Source organism: Penicillium atrosanguineum (assembly GCF_028827265.1).
Source record: "Penicillium atrosanguineum strain IBT 20685 chromosome Unknown utg000005l_segment0_segment0, whole genome shotgun sequence".
NCBI lineage: Eukaryota > Fungi > Ascomycota > Eurotiomycetes > Eurotiales > Aspergillaceae > Penicillium > Penicillium atrosanguineum.
This window is the reverse complement of record NW_026623137.1, coordinates 1,521,853-1,538,231: the sequence shown is the minus strand read 5'-3', so window position 1 is coordinate 1,538,231 and position 16,379 is coordinate 1,521,853. Positions and strand designations below refer to the sequence as shown.

The 16,379-nt window shown below is 52.2% G+C and overlaps 6 protein-coding genes across 6 annotated transcripts; 4 read left to right on the top strand and 2 right to left on the bottom strand.

Annotated features, from left to right (window-relative positions):
- Positions 1–1,030: 1,030 nt before the first annotated feature.
- Positions 1,031–5,369, bottom strand: jhd1 ([Histone H3]-lysine-36 demethylase; the record flags this gene model as incomplete). Its single annotated transcript, XM_056886889.1, has 2 exons — positions 1,031–1,906; positions 1,959–5,369. The coding sequence occupies 2 exons, from the start codon at positions 5,367–5,369 to the stop codon at positions 1,031–1,033; spliced, it is 4,287 nt and encodes a 1,428-aa protein (XP_056740538.1).
- An 851-nt stretch (positions 5,370–6,220) lies between these two features.
- N7443_006832 (putative pre-mRNA branch site protein p14) lies at positions 6,221–6,934 on the top strand (the record flags this gene model as incomplete). The annotated part of the gene is made up of 5 exons (XM_056886888.1): positions 6,221–6,252; positions 6,382–6,405; positions 6,515–6,571; positions 6,645–6,772; positions 6,834–6,934. The coding sequence occupies 5 exons, from the start codon at positions 6,221–6,223 to the stop codon at positions 6,932–6,934; spliced, it is 342 nt and encodes a 113-aa protein (XP_056740537.1).
- Positions 6,935–8,620: 1,686 nt separating this feature from the next.
- Positions 8,621–9,713, top strand: N7443_006831 (STIMATE family protein; the record flags this gene model as incomplete). Its single annotated transcript, XM_056886887.1, has 2 exons — positions 8,621–9,028; positions 9,084–9,713. 2 exons carry the CDS (start codon positions 8,621–8,623, stop codon positions 9,711–9,713), a joined length of 1,038 nt encoding a protein of 345 aa, XP_056740536.1.
- A 468-nt stretch (positions 9,714–10,181) lies between these two features.
- N7443_006830 (WD40 repeat domain-containing protein) lies at positions 10,182–12,215 on the top strand (the record flags this gene model as incomplete). Its single annotated transcript, XM_056886886.1, has 4 exons — positions 10,182–10,511; positions 10,581–11,090; positions 11,148–12,006; positions 12,064–12,215. 4 exons carry the CDS (start codon positions 10,182–10,184, stop codon positions 12,213–12,215), a joined length of 1,851 nt encoding a protein of 616 aa, XP_056740535.1.
- A 477-nt stretch (positions 12,216–12,692) lies between these two features.
- N7443_006829 (uncharacterized protein) lies at positions 12,693–14,291 on the bottom strand (the record flags this gene model as incomplete). The annotated part of the gene is made up of 2 exons (XM_056886885.1): positions 12,693–13,130; positions 13,185–14,291. The coding sequence occupies 2 exons, from the start codon at positions 14,289–14,291 to the stop codon at positions 12,693–12,695; spliced, it is 1,545 nt and encodes a 514-aa protein (XP_056740534.1).
- Positions 14,292–15,146: 855 nt separating this feature from the next.
- Positions 15,147–16,028, top strand: N7443_006828 (TFIIIC subunit 6 family protein; the record flags this gene model as incomplete). The annotated part of the gene is made up of 2 exons (XM_056886884.1): positions 15,147–15,206; positions 15,255–16,028. 2 exons carry the CDS (start codon positions 15,147–15,149, stop codon positions 16,026–16,028), a joined length of 834 nt encoding a protein of 277 aa, XP_056740533.1.
- Positions 16,029–16,379: the final 351 nt, after the last annotated feature.

The following is a 16,379-nucleotide window of genomic DNA, read 5'->3' as shown; positions in this document are numbered from 1 at the left end:
AAAGTTGGACACTAAGCGGTTAATCGTCATTGAAAAGGTGAGATACGACTAGATCCCCTCATCGGGCTCTTGTAGTGTTCGATATATTCGGAAGTCTGCTTCCAACTGGATTTCTAGAGATCCACTAAGCCTTTGATTAGAAGTCTTCTTATTTGAATTTTGCCCATTGTGCAACCGTTTGAATGCACACATGGTCGCTGCCCTCTCCCTCTCAAGCTGTTCTGGCTCTGCCAAGGAATTTGCGGTGCTGGTCCGATGAAGCCTGTTAAAATCATCCAATGAGCCTGCTGCCAAGGCATTCTTGTCGTTTCTATTTTCCTTTCGCAAGTATCATGACTGGGACTAAGCCATTTGCAGCCCTTATTAAAGTCGCAGAGCGACAATGTCAATTGCTCCGGTTCATTTCTGTTGCGCGTGGTGCGCTCCTCTACATCTTCCTTTTATCTCATCCTGCCCATTTTTCTTCTTCACTTCTTCTCATTCCTTCATTGATCTGAGCTACTAAGACTACCGCGAGAACCGAGAACGGGATGTATATGGAAATGATTGACCACAATTATAAGTCGGAACAAAGGGAAATACGCGACTGCTCTTGGAAATTCAAACGCCTAGCTCTGTGCCGAACACAACACAAATTCCAAGAAACATCAAGTTCGAGTCGTGTTTAGACATTCGAAGAGAAAGGTTGTACCAGATCAGATAAGTAAAACTCGAGTGCAAAGGAAAGTGGAAAGTCCGTCCAAACTTTGGAACTTTGAGCTGAATTAGACAAAAGAAAATAGAAAGTCCACTGAGACTCAGGCAAACGAGAAAATAACAAACCCAGATTCAAGGGCAAGAAAGACCCATGCACGCAAAGAATCAGACAAACTCCACGGCCGCACTGGCTCGAAAAAATAAGACGCCATGAACGCATAATGAACTCCGTTCTCCTATCCCAGTCCGATATGATATCCTGAATAAACCGTGTTGGCGAAAATAAGTTGAAAATGAATAAGAATTCCCGCGTGTTTAGTTCTTGGGCGCGCTTCTAACCACGAGTAGAGCGTTTCCTTAGCCCAAATTCCTCTTCTTGAATCTCGCGGATCAGACGAAGGCTCTCCGCATCCGTATTCTCTTCGTCGATGAGACCCTTCATATGTTTGCTTGTTTGATTGGGGGATAATGAGGACGCCATGTGGCGTTCAAAGCGCTTCTCAACCATTGGTGAGCTTTTCTTCGTATGGGATGACGAAGGGCGTGATGATGGCTTCTTGGTAGATGGCAATAGTGGACCAGGGGTAGTTCGGCGCATGGCAGTTGGTGCCGGCCGAGGGGCTGGTTTGGAAGGGCGTGATAATGTTGTCTCAGGCGCAAATCGCTCGGCATATCGGGGCTGACGTGAAGAGTGGCGAGAGCTGGAGTTCGGCGTGTGGAGCGTTGGTGCTTCACTTTCAACAGATGTCAATGCCTCGCCATCTTGTGTAACATCCATCTCGTCGGCCAGCGACGTGGGTGGAGAAACCAAAGACGTGGTCGGCTTTGATGAAACAGACATCGCATTGGGGTCCTTCGTATCAACTGATTCGGTATGGAAAACAGGCGGCGATGCATAGGTGAGGCCATGAGACGTCTCCTCCTTGTGAGGCTCTTCTTGAGGCTGATTTAACGGGCCAAAGCCGACAGGATCGTGACCATAAGCCGCTACAGAGGCAACTTGCATCAGCGATGCCTTGTCATCGTTGCTGAAGAACCCTTGGTGCGCAATTGGAGACGTGCTCTCCTGCTTAGTTTTCTTGCTGGACGAAGGCGCACCATCTTCCTCATTAGGCCGCGGTCGTTTTGCGGAAGCTGTGCCTCGAGGTTTCGATCGCTCTTGGGCCTTAATGGGGTCTATTCTGCCATACTCATCATGAATACAACGGCGCTGTTCGAAAGTTAGAAATTGAGATCACTGTTAATGAGGGGGAACCACACACCTTGCTCTTTCGACAGTCATCACACGCCTTACTTCGTCCTTTTTTGCTGCCGGCTCCATCAGGACTGAGGTCGCCAAGTCGATTGGCAGCCGCTGTAGAGGTACCCATGACTGCCGATTGGAACTTGCCCGAACCCTCGAATTGATCTAAGCCACCAACAACACCATTGTTTTGGAATCCAGCTTGGGAGGCAATCGCTGCCAGAGAATTGAGCGCAGAAACAGCATCCTGAGCCAAAGAAGATGGTGTGCTCACGCCTGATGTCGATCCAAAGCCGTTTATTGTCATCTGTCGGCCCAAAATCAAGTCATTCGGCTCGTCCTTGTGGCGGCACCGGATACGTCGACGGCGGCAAGCATCACAAGCAACACGCTTCGGCCCAAGTCCAGACCCGCGCTGGACAGGTCGCGACTTGGGTGTAGAAATCTCTGGCATAGCGAAGTCTGGAAGGAAACCGACTGGTCCTGAAGTTTCACCCTCAGAAGGCTCATAAATGACGCTGCCGATCGGGGGAAGAGGCGTTGCGGTGAAATCCTCCGATGGCCGTTGCACTGCTTGTCTTTCAGCATAGGTACGCTGACTGTCCACGTTGCGTTCGGACCGGCGACTGGGTCTCCCGGCAGCTTTCTTCTCGTTGAGCGATACTTTGGGATTACTTTCAATGACGCCAGGATAGGCCCACTGAGGTGCTTTCTCATTCCCGCGCTTCCATGCCACCCAAATACCGAACTTCCTAATCATTTCAACGGGGTCCGCAATGGACTTCGGGATCGAACGTCGGACCGCGTTTCGCGCGTCCACCGACACACCATCGATAAGATAGGAGCCTGCAATGAGAGCTGTCCGCAATAGATACTTTGTCAACTCCGGCAAGCCTTCAAGCTCGGCCTGAGAGTAGAACCGGGAATTGTAATATGGAGAGCCCACGGGTTCTTGGTTGCTGCGCTCCCCAAACTCGTAGTATATGGGGTAGTGTCGATGAAACCGATAGTTGTCGTCTTGGGTGAAAGCTTCCAGCACATTTGGGGGGATGGGATCATCTTCCAGGTACCTCAAGGCCGTATACCACTGGATCTTCTGGAAGAAAGGATACCTAAACTTCCTGGGAACTTTGGTCTCCTTCTCAATGTTGAGCACCTTGATTTGCATTCCATAGTTCATTCTTGTCAGAAAGTTGCCGCCAATCACCAGGCTGTTCTCCGGAGTCCAAACAGCATGAATCCACCCCGAAGGAATCAACATGGTGTCTCCTTCTGAAAGATCCACGCGATAGCACTCCTTGGTCTGATTGCCGAGGAATATTGAGTCTTGAGCGGGAGAGTTGCACCATTCCTCATACTTCTTCAAGTGCTTGTCTTTCGGAGGGATGAAGAAGAAGGTCTTCTTGCCCTTGAGGATGTGGTAATACACCGAAGAGCCGCCAAAGTCGATGTGGAAATCGGTGTAGCAATCAGCGACCGACATCAAGCAATAGAACTGGACCTTTGGGAAATCGCCAACAGCCTTGAGCTCCTCGGGCCAGACGGCATCTTGCAGATCTAGGTCACGGACAACTTTGGGCCGCTTGATGAGCCTGCCCAACCTACTTTGCGACACTTCAAGGCTGATGACGTTCCGGACGACCTTGTTGGGTTCGTTGCTTTCATAATAGTCGGCCCACTTCTGCATGTTCCACCTCTTGTCCTCTCCTTGTTGTGATTTGACGTCGATTACTTCCACTTTCTCCTCCGGACCATACAGCTCAGCCACGGCCCGGACGGTGAGTCCTTGCGGAATGACCATGTCCAGCTGGTCTTGACCACAGTCGACTGTTTCCTTAAGATTTGTTTCTTGTTCGGAAACATGGTCGAGTAGGTCATCAAACATTTCTTGTGATGAAGCCTCTTTCACAAGATCTGCGAAATCCACGTCGACTTCAAGAGCCGGTTCACGGTGATTCCAGCAAGCAGGAATCACCACCGGCTCTGTCCATCCATTGCCACGCTCAAAATATTCGGCCGTGACTAACTCTGGTTTCATTCGAGGGAAGTTCTCTGGTGTAAATTGGATCCTCCCTTGGCGAATGGGCTCCAAATAGTGGTGTTCTAAGGAATCTGTGGCCGCCTTGACAAGACCTTGATTGAGACCGGCATAGTCGATTGCCGTACGGGCGCGCGAGGACTTGCGCACAAATGTAGTCTGACCATGGAGTGGTCGACAATCGCGGCAGATGAATTTGTCGACAGTGCGGATCTCTCGGTCATTTTTGAACCCGGCACAAACGATGTGAAACCAGCGTTTGCATCCATCGCAACCAATCCACGTGTCTTCGTCCTGCTCCTCCGTTTCGACTGGGATCCTCACCAGATGGCATGCGGCGCAGCTTGCCTGGGTCGAATCGCTCTCTTGCTCTTCGACTTTCGGGGTAGGATCTATTGACTTCTGGAACACATGAGTTTGAGCGGCGGCAGGTCGATGGTCCCCGTATCCAGCATAGCGAGATGTATCCACTGATGAGCTCCATGGACTGTCTTCAGTCTCGTCTTCCCATACAATGGGAGGTAATGTCCCGGCGCTGGTTGTTGGGCGTATACCGTTGATCACAGGGCGCGAAAGAAAAGTTGAGCCATCCGAACGGGATCTCATGCGCGACGGAGCATGATCGTCTGGGTGATATGCAGATTTCGGGTCGTCCGGTCCACCATCGCTTCCGCTGGCAAAACCGACCCGATTATGCCGCATTCCATCACTTCCGTAGTGGTAATGAGTTTCGTCAATGCTGACTCGCTTGGTATGGCCGGGTTGAAAATTGGCAGGTCGGGCGAAATTGAGCAGAAGTTCTGCGTCGGTCGTCATACTCTCCAAGATATTCGGGTGGGTTGCGTCCGAGGGTGCTGGCCGAGACCGATGCGGTGACGGGATCCGCTCCGAACGTGAGCGTTTTGCAGGCCGTTCGGGGTTGGCAGGTTCGGGAGGGAATAGAGGCTTATTCGATTGGGGGTTAGGAGATGGTGGGCGATTCGGGAGTGGTGTAAAGGTAGGGCTGGTTGCAAGGGCGATCGTCGCGAGAGTATCAATGGTCGAGTTCGACCGGCCATGGCCCGATCGATGATGTGAATTCCCATCGGTAGCGATATTCCGACTGGTGTTTGACGGGGGCTGGTCGCGATCAAGACTGGTAGCCCGACCGACGACGCGCTCAATCCTCGATGCTCGAAATTCTGCGGTGGACGGTGTGATGGGCTCGACAGCGCGTCGCGGGGGGGACGGCGTGCGGTACTGCGGCGGGCGCTCACCCAGCGGGGGCAGGAAAGACGCCGCGCTCATCATTTTCGCACACTCAGGCTGTGCCGAGCAGATGAAAATATTGTAGGAGGGGTCGGAGGCGCGAAGTTTTGCGATTGCGGCAGGTGGGTGCAAAGCGGGGATCATGGACCACACGGACTAGCGAGAGGCCGTCGCAGAGGAAAGGAAAGTCATTCCTGGCACGGACATGCGCACAAGAGGCCGCGAGATGCACCGAGATTTTCGATGGCCGATTGAGGAGGGAGGGTGTGGGCGAAGGAGGCGAGTCGCGGAGTCGAGTTGAGGGGGGTCTGGAGTTGAGCGGCGGGAGGACAAAGGCGCCGAGGAGTCGCGGCGCAGCCCGCAGGCAGGAAGGGAGTCGGAGCGAGTGCAATCCAGTCAGCAGGCGTATAATCCTGCGAACTGGATGACGGACGGAGGTCGTGCGAATGGATGGAGCGCTCCGTGGGAGGAGGGGAATGATGAGCGCAAGGTGTAGGCGAAGTGAGGGAGCGGGAAGTCAACTAGGTCAGGTATGTACGCGGGGACCGCTGCGGCCGACGAAGTGCTTTGGCACCTTGAGTGCTTTCCTGGAACCAATGCCAGTTCTCACAGGGTGAGAAAGCGGTCCACGATCGATTGTGTCCGGTGAAAAAAGGTGAAGGGCGAAAAACAGCCTCGAGTGCTCCGAAGCTCCAGTTGCGACGAGAGCGTCGCCGCCGAGCTGTGTCATGAATACAGTCCGGTACCGTATGTAATGGCTTATATCGTGCTATCACGTGAATATTTATGTCAGGTACGGTAAAGCTTAGGTCATCTTGCACGCATCTGGAATACGCTAAACCGCATCTGTGTGCCAAGGCGACCTCGTGCTTTCTGCGTGTGTTCGCTCTTCTGCTCCTCCTGCTCGTACTACCACTGCCCTCGATACCACGGGTATCTCGCGATCCATTCCAACCTTCACATCTCCTCCATACCGGACCACATTTGTCCTGAGAATGAGCCGGAAGCTCGCCCCCGAAGCAAATCGGTATGTGCGCAATTATTGTCCCCCTCCGGCTTCGGTGTCCAACACCTGTTCAGCCGCAGAGGAAGCCTCATACGTGTTCAACTTGAGATCTCTGCAATACATGGATGTTAACCCCCATTTTTTTGACAGGATTCTCTTCGTCAAGAACCTCAAGTATGTTATCCGAGTCGCCAGTCACCCCGCCGCCAACGCTCGTCGCGTGCCCTTGCGTTTTGACATTTGCAAGTCGAATAGAGTATCGCTGACTTTTCTTTCCTTTCAGCTATAACGTAACAGCAGAACAGCTGTTTGACCTCTTTGGCAAATTTGGGCCTATTCGGTAAGCCAACCGTACTTCCTCCGATTTCGCCGGTTGGTCCGCGACTGACTATGGATATTTGCTTCGTTGATAGGCAAATTCGCCAGGGTATCGCCAACAACTCGAAGGGTACCGCATTTGTGGTCTACGAGGACGTGCACGACGCCAAGCAGGCATGCGATAAGCTCAATGGCTTCAACTTCCAGAACAGATACTTGGTTGGTACGTACGACAGAGGGATGCAAGTCACTAGTGAGTTTGCAAGCTGACGAAATCTACGCAGTCTTGTACCACCAGCCCGAGAAGATGCTCCGTTCGAAAGAAGACCTCGCCGAGAGACAAGAAAACCTGGAACGACTTAAACAGCAGCATGGGATAGAGTAATGTGTGACGACCTTCGACTCTTATGATGCCCTCTGCTAGCATTTAGCTGCGCATGGTGTTGCAACGGCTCTCCAATTCTATCATTCTGGTTGGTTGAGGGGTTTCCGGCGTTTTTATTCCCTGGGTTTTCTTTTCACGATTCATATCAACGGTGCTTTTGAGGTATGAGAACGGAGGGTTGGATGGGTTTATTCCCTGGCATCAATTTGGGGACTCCTCGCACGATGAACACGTTTCGGCAGGAGATATTTTTCTTCAATGTTTATTCTATTTTATCCAATCGTTCATCTTACCTGACGATCAATAACAATTCCCCGCTTTGCTCAACGAACACAACCCATGGAAATTCCAGTATCTTGTTATCAGACGTCGCTTCGCGAGAGTAGTTTTCAGCTGTAAGTAAATTGCCAAATTAAGCTCATTCAATCCAACGCTGAGCGGTAAGGCTGAGTGCGTCATTACTTTGAGAGTACCCACCTGGCTGCAGAGAAATGGGGTCCTGTGCTTGGCGAGCCGCTTTCTATCATGAAGTCCATGTAGAGGGAACAGAATACTTACGAAGTTCACTGGTTGCGGAAGAACTAGTACGCTAGATTCAAAGAATATTCGGCTGATGTGAGAAACAGATACAATGTGTGGCTGTATGTGGATGCTGGCCCTGCGTCGATCACCCTCTGCGGGGAACGCTTCCATACCGAGAATCAATAGACCGAACACCGTCACATAAGCCGTCGAGCCAATCCTTCATTTACTATAGGCAAAATATGAGAATCGTTCCCTTGTGATTTACCTTTTACCTCTGTGAAGTAAGAATACAATTGCTTTATTTGCTGGGATTCACCCCTACCAATACATATACTAAAGGACAGGGTGAGAGGCCCAAGCCAGGCACCCACGAACTGGCCCTACTAAGCCCTGACAGTCTTGCGTAAAATCGAATATCTTTGAGTCTTGGCGCTTGAATCTGGGTTTCTATAGTGCTAGAGAGTTTGTAGATCGAAATTTTACAGCCTGCTGATCACGAGTTAGGTTTTTTGGTTCTGTATTTAGATATTATATTGTCATATAGCGACGATCAGAATAGTTTCCGATCCCGGAATTTGGAGCCTACTGTGATATTAGAGAGATGTGCGCCTCTCTTACCAATCTCTTCGGAAAAGGTGGTCATGGTAATCATCAACGGTTCCCAAGACAGTTCACTCAGTCAGGGGAGCGCAGGTGTTGAATAGCGATCGACTTTCTAACTCCGTCGTTTGATTTTTATATTATTTATACAACGAAACTGATATATTGCGGTAGTTGAACGTAATACAGGTATAGTTGGGGAATGATGGCCCTGTGGGAATCAGGATTCTTGATGCTAAGTGTGGAGTCATCTGCTTGCCCAGAGCCCCACAGTAAGATACCGCCTCCGCAAGGCAGCTCAACGTGACGTCTTGCCTTCGACCTACTCCTCTCACCTTAGCGTTATCCCACTTCTAAATCCCTGGAGAACACCGAACACCTTTCCTTCCTAGCATGCTACACGCGTGACGCGCGCCCTCCGCGATCGATAAGACGGCCAGCCCTGCGTTTCACCAGACCCAGTCATCCTAGCACGGGTCGCATCTCATCACCAGGGTCTTCTGCGGTTGATCAGCCACCTGCAGCCTATACTCTTCAACAGCGACGGACAAATCGCCCGCCATGTCGCTGGTTGCGATCGCAACGAGCACACTTACCGCTGCTACATCTTCGCCTTCGCCATCTTCATCGCCTTTACACATGCTGTACTACCACGGAGCGTCTTCGCCAGGACAGGACCCAGGCGGGGATGGGAATGGTGAATGCAAGCTTCTTGGGCCATTCTCTATCCTCGTTCAGTCTGCCTTGGGGGTCCTGGCGCTATCATCTTTAGTCTACAAGCGATGGAGAGAACGGCCCCAGCGGCCGATAAAGGTCTGGGCCTTTGACGTTTCGAAGCAGGTCTTTGGTTCGGTTTTGCTGCACATGGCAAATCTTCTTATGTCCATGTTCTCGGCTGGCCAGCTCGAGATCAAGACGACATACCGACCGAACCCTTGCTCGTTCTACTTGCTGAATCTGGGAATCGATGTGAGTTTCTGCCTTGCCCCTCATGGAGATGCATGATCACTAACAAGTTTATCAGACTACTCTCGGAATTCCAATTTTAATTATTGTTCTACGCATCCTAAACTTCGCCGCTTCTTACACTATTCTCGCGAATCCTCCAGAGTCGATTGAATCTGGGAACTATGGCCAACCACCGCGCGCTACCTGGTGGCTCAAGCAATCCATTATCTACTTCATGGGACTGTTCAGCATGAAAATATGTGTTTTCTTCCTCATTCAGCTTTTACCTTTCATCATCAAGATTGGCGACTGGGCTTTGCGATGGACAGAAGGCAATACTGCCTTGCAGATTGCCTTCGTCATGCTTCTGTTCCCGCTGATTATGAACGCCATCCAATATTATATCATCGACGGCTTCATCAAGAAGCCACTTTCTTACGATATTTACACCTCGGATGGCACCGATGACAATCCCGATGATATTCACCGCCGAGAAGCGCTTCTCGCAGGCCTGGATGACGCTTACTCCTCTACAGACTCGGGTGACGAAGAATCAGCGCCAAGGAAAGACACACCTTCGCACCCCAAGTATGTTGCAAATGCTATTCATGGGTCCGAAGGGCTGCTCACTGAGGACCATTCTCCAGTTCCACCCTATGAACCTCCTTCCTCCGGCAGCAGTCGTAGCGAGCAAGGTGGGAAATGAAATGCCGAAGCGTGAGCATACGATGGAATGAACAAATTTTGGATATTGGTGTTATGGAATCTTAGGCTGCTTTTGTCGATGGTTATCTCATGAAATCAACGTGTACATGAATATCTCACTCTCCATTATTGACATATTTATTTGAACCTAGAATTTGCTTAGAAATATATTACCGCTCGAATTGCAAGACAAAGCACAAAACAAGATCTCGAGATCCTCTGGCGTATCGTAGATTTACGACACTACTTCGGTTGTTTCCAACTAATCAAACTGGCTTTCCCAGAACTTTGAACTGAGATGTGCCGCTCGGAATTGCCCACTTCACAATTCTCTCTGCCTCAGGCACATAATCAAGACCGCCGGATACACCGCCCGAATCTGCCGGCATTGCAAAAATCAAAGCGAAAAATATTCGATCCCGCCGCCGATCGCAAGCTCCATTCAATTCTCAATTACGGAGCTTTCAATATGGCTCCAGCCGCGTTGAAGGAAAAGACCAAGCGGTCGACCGCTCGGTCTCCGTTTGAAACCGCCGCCATGAACCAGCATCACGACGAAGACATTGAGATGGGCGACGAGACGAGCTCCGACGAAGAGAGTATTCCCGAGGCCGATGAGTCGGAGAAGAAGCTCGAGCGCATGCTTTTTGGTGATGATGCGGGGTTTATGGGTGCGCTGAAGAGTCAGCAAGAGCGCGCTGATGCTATGCAGCTCACTCTGTTCAGTGACGAGGAGAGTGGGAGTGCCGATGAGGGCGCCGAGGATGAGGGCGATTTGGATAACATGGCTGATGCGGATGTATGTGAACTGTCTCCCGCCTATAAGCTTCACCATTGATGGGCTTGTACTGACATTGCTTTTCTATAGCTCTTCTTCCTGGACTCCGGCGATGCCCCCGCCCCGAAAGAGATCACAGCCCTGGAGACTCCCTCCGACGAGGACTCCGAGGGTGATGTCCCTGCCGTATGGCACGACAGCGACGACGAGCGAATTGCCGTGTCGTTAGCTGGCCAAGCCAAATTGCGCAAACTGCGTGTGGCCGACTCTGAGGATGTGATCAACGGCACGGAATACGTTCGGCGACTGCGCAGACAATTCCAGCGTCTGCACCCAACTCCAGAATGGGCCAACCCCGAACTTGCGGCCAAGCGCCGCAAGATCAACTCAGACGACTCTGATGCCGATAGTGACCAGGAAATGGAATCTGACGAAGAGGAGGAGGAGGAGCAATTGTCCATGCAGCCTCTCGCCAAACTACTTCAGAACTCGACCAACCTGACCCGCATTGAAGACAATGCTCGCTCAGGCGGAAAACGAAAGTTGAGACAGGAGGTGCTTGATATTCAGCGATTGAAGGATGTTGGCAAGGCGCAACCGGTAAAATTTTCCCAGATACGAAATGCGAAATGCGAAAGATCACTAACATGAATCCAGTCCTCCGTCGACTCGCTCACCTTCCACCCTCACTACCCGCTCTTGCTCTCCTCTGGTCCCGCATCAACCCTCTTCCTGCACCACATCTCCCCCTCAGCACCAGCCCCGAACCCGCTCCTGACCTCCCTGCATATCAAACGCACGCCGATCCACACCTCCGCATTTGCCCCGCCAGGTGGTAACAAGATCTTCGCTTCCGGCCGTCGCCGCTACTTCCACATCTGGGACTTGGACACCGGTAAGGTCGACAAGGTCAATGGTACCGCAGACCGCAAAGATGAACAAAAATCCATGGAGCGCTTCAAGCTCTCGCCCTGCGGCCGCTACGTCGGTCTGGTCGGCAGCTCCCGTAAGGGCGGCGGTATCATCAACGTCTTGGACTCCGGCACTGCACAGTGGGTTGCGCAGGTCCGCATCGATGGGCGCGGTGGTGTTGCTGACTTTGCCTGGTGGTCTGATGGTGAGGGCATGACTGTTGCCAGCAAGAATGGTGAGATCTCCGAATGGGATGGCAAGCAGCGTCGTGTGATTGCCCGCTGGCTTGATGCCGGTGCCGTTGGCACTACTGTTCTTAGTCTGGGTGGCCGCTCAGGCCGTACCCAGCTTGGTGGTGATCGCTGGGTCGCTATTGGGTCGTCGAGTGGTGTTACCAACGTCTACGATCGCCGTGACTGGGCTACTGCTTATGCGAATGCTTCTGCTGCGGAGAAGGAGGGTACCCAGGCTGGTGTCCCCCGTAACCCGGACCCGGTCCGCGTCTTGGACCAGCTTACTACCCCCATTAGCCATTTGGTCTTTGCTCCTGATGGCCAGATGCTGGCTATGGCGAGTCGCTGGAAGCGCGATGCCCTGCGTCTTGGTATGCCAACTCCTTTCTTCCCTTGTGTCTCAATCTGTTTTTCTAACATCTATCTAGTTCATCTCCCATCTTGCACCGTATACCGCAACTGGCCTACCTCCAACACACCCTTGGGTCGTATCTCGTCCGTTGCCATCTCGCCCAACTCCGAGCAGTTGGCCGTGGGTAACGAGCAGGGCCGTGTTCGACTCTGGGAGATCAGAGGGTAGATCTCGGTGGACGCATAGTTTGGCAAACATTATATCCACTGTTCTTCCATTTGTATAGCTGGCGCAACTGATTAGCATGCTTCTCGTAAGTCCGGGAAGCCCTCAAATATGACACGATTGTACTCTACCGAGATATCTCTTCGCATCATCCTTTCAATTTACATAGGAGCAGAACAGTCACAACATAGTGCTTCTATTGCAGTGTATTTGTTTTAGTTGCATAAAACTCTAGATTTCAAATCAAATGAGCAGACCAGATCGTACGCCAACCTTGAATGAAAGAGCGTCCAGGTGACAGGTTAAATCATAATATCGTGCAATCCGGCTCAGCAATGGGAAACGCTCGATCCGAGACAGAGACAGTGTCTGGCCTCATGTCAAAATGCAAAACCAAAAAAAAAAAAAAAAGGTCAAGGGGGTATATAATCAAAATCAAAAGCAAATGGTATACGCAACGCCTCCATGGAAGACAAGACTTCACTCGCCAACCCCGACGGAGTCCCACCGTGGGCTTCGGACATCTTCTCCAATCCAGTCTTTGATCACGCAAGTTGATCGGTCTGATCCTTGGCACACTTTAACTCGATTGAGATGCTTGAATTTGGGGCCCAGAGGTCCATTTACAAAGTGGTATTGGCCGGCAAAGCGCCATTGTCGTGAGTCGCCTAGTGGGTAGAATTTGTCGCCCCAGTGGCCGCGGAAGTAAAACCAGTCTGTTGGTGACGTTGGGCTGTGCGTGGATGCGCGTAGGGTATCATTGTGAAAGTCGTAAGTATATGCATGGGAGTTGAGCATGGGGTCCCATAGCGGGCCTTTGTCGGTCACATCATGGAGGAGCCCCCATGGCAAGACATACTCGTGCACGCCGGCTGTGGCATACATGGCATGACTGCCCTCGGCGGAGTAGATAACCGGCTTCGATACGTTAGCAAATAGTATAGAGAGGGTGATCGTGGGTGATTGACTCACCCGCTTTCCGATCTTTTCCACAGCTTCATATCGATAGGCCTCGCCAGCTGTGTGGGCACTGAAGAAGAGGGCCTTCGGCTCACCGTTGTGGAATCGCATCATGCAATGCTCCCAGTCACCAACATGGTTACCGAAACGCACATTGGCAACGGTGTTACCCAGATTGAAGCTGTAGAAGAAGAACCAGAAGACATCCACGACTCCATTGCCTTTATCCATCACAAGCAGAATCACCGGCGCATCGCTGCGACCTCCCGCTCCTTCCATGGGCGTGTCTTGAATTGGTTCCTGGATCGGCTTGCCGCCATAGCGTTTGCGCAGTTCCTGTCTCAGCAATCGATGACCCTGCAAGGATCCCATATCTCGATCGTCGTCCTCTGGATGTCTCAAATCCAACCATTCGGCGCGATCCTCTTCGGTGTCACCGGGGATCTTGCCATCCACTCGACCGTCCCAATCGGCCCATGATTCCTTCATCTCTTCATCGGACTCCGGAATATTCCTCTCACCCTCGAGCCAAGGAGGGCGGGTTTGCACGTCATCGTTGCTGGACAAGAAAACATGACGTCCGGTTTCCCATTGGTTGAGCTCCTTGAGGTTGTCTAACGTGGGATGGTCCCATTGGGCCTGGATCGGAGTGTAATTGAGCATGGGAGTGGTGTGATACAAATGCTCGGCGATGTCTCCGGGCCAAAACTGTTCCCCGGAATAGAGATGGACAAGTGGGGCATAGTCAAAAACATAGTCGGGAATCTCCCGCCGAGCCCGCTCCTCGGCATCCCACTCGGATTGATTACTCGTTCCGCTAACCCAGTAGGATCGCCATGGTTCCGACTCGGTATCGTTCGATTCGTGCCATTTCTCGGGGTTGCGCTGCCCGAAGTGCCCACCGGCTGTTTGGAGGTGTGCGGCACCACAGACGCCAAGCCAGCGGCAGCTCTTGCGGTCAAACCAGGACCGCGAGGTCGCGATCCAGTTCCGCTCGTCTTTGTCCTCCTCATACCAGACAAAGGATCGCGGATCGACAGCCCGGGCAATGCTGTTGACGGAGACGTAAATGATCAGAGTCGCCAAAGCAACAATGGTGGCCTTGGCCTTGCGACCCATCTGCTGAAGCGAAACGGCATAGACTGCCCGTGACTGAGCGAAAGAATCACGGACTGACACAGTCTCCAAAACTCCGGACGAGGCCGGATAGTCAATGTAGGGTGTTGGCAAGGCTCTCGGGCATGCCGGTCTGGGGTGAGGAGGGGTGGGGGGGGAGGGTCTATGGGATGGGAGAGTGGGAGAAAAGAAGTACAAAGGATGGAGAGACTATATGATTATTTTGATCAGTGACCTAGTTTACCGGGGTTTCCGATTCCAGCAAAGTGTGTTTCTCCCGTGAGCAGAAGGAGAAAAAAAAAAAAGTCAAAAAAAAGAGAGCAAGTGCTCGAACAAGTCAGCGAAAGCGACCGGGAACGTGCGGAAATGCATGGCGATAGCCAAGCCGGATGCGATCGCCATAGGCCCCAATTTTACTGCTGCATGAAAGTATGCAGGGCGGAAGACTCGGATAAGTTACGAACACATGATGCCTCTCTTTTTCTCTTTCGACTCTAGTGGGGGCTTGGTAAGGCTGATCTGATCGCCGTCCCTCTTTAGGTATCCGGGCAGCGCGGCCCTACAGTATCTATACAGGGATGGTCCGACAGGGACCCTCGGGCCCAGATCCCATGTCCTGAAGTGACTCATGGAATGGAATGCACCACTCAGATCGAGGAGCCTAAAAATAAAATGCCCAGGAACACATTGGCAACCACCAAAGGCACCAAACAAGCAAATAACCCGGCTGGACAATTCGTCAGCTCGACTCGCCGCAAACAGAAGAACGGGAACCCCTCACTTCTCACCGCTGGTGCTGAGTCATCCGTCTATCTTATCGCCAAACGTTGATGTGATTATTGACGTCCCTTGCAAAGCATGGATCGCCACCTGGATCCGGACGCGTGGGAGTACGAATACCATGAGACAGAGACAGAGGTGAGATCTATCTCCTCCTACCCATCCTGCAGCGACTGACCCGCCCAGACCTTCTATCTGAACTTGGACCTTAGCTCCCACCATGGCCCTATCCGCCCTCCACGACGGCGGCAGGGTGACCCCGCCTCCAATGAGCCGGCCAATGCTGCAGACGATGCACCTGATTCAAATCCAGGTGCTGATGCCTTCACGCCGCTCGAGAGTGCAGAATCCGAGACTTTGGGCTCCGAGCGAATCCAGATTCTCGGTCTCCACACGTGCAACCCTATCGTCTCCTACCACAACCAAATCTTCAGCTGCTCCTGGGCCGATCAAATCGGTACCGAGCTAGTCTTCGCTCATCCGGACTCGGACCCGGACCCTGATCATACGCCTCTGTACCCGGGCCCATCGTTTGACCTCCTCGCTGCCAACTCTGTGAAGATCCTCGGCCGCAAAGCGAACATCACCTCCAGCTCGGGGCTCGGATTGGTTCAGGATAGCATTGCGGGAAACTCCGATCCAGCACCAGAGACTCCGTCGTCCTCTCAGACGGCTGCTTCCGCCAGCGTGCCCAGGCGTGTCGTGCCACAAACGTATCAGGCGCAGTTCCTTCAGCAACTGCAGAATATCAAAATCGCCAAGGGTGAAAGTGATACCGTGCGCACTACCATGAGCAACCGGCGCAACGTGAACATCGCTGAGCGTCTGAGTGGATGGGCTCGCACCGAGGAACAGGTCGCTGAAGTGAACAGGCTTCGCGCGCTAGCCTACGAAGGAGACCCTGAAGCCCTCGCAACTTTGGAACAACTGATCCGTGAACATGTTCACCCAGATGAGTGAGTTGCCTATTTTGGTTATGGTCATAGTTATGGGATATGCAAGCTTTATCCGAACTCGGAACCGGCCTCGGTACTGATCTACTTGATTCATCCAATTGCCCGGTCGCGGGTATTCGGGCCACCGCGACAACGGCACTTTGATTTCATACTCCTTTTTCCGCCCGATCTTGTCACGTGGAAACGCAGGGCCGAGGCCTTTGCTAACTTACCCCGGTGCGGTCCCCGCATATTATTGCAGCTTGTCCGCGTCTATTAGATGTGTACGGCCATTTGATGAATCTCTTTAATGTCGTCGATATGGAAAGACAGCTCTCCCTTCCCATGGAACGCCGAGGATGCCCGTCGGGACCCC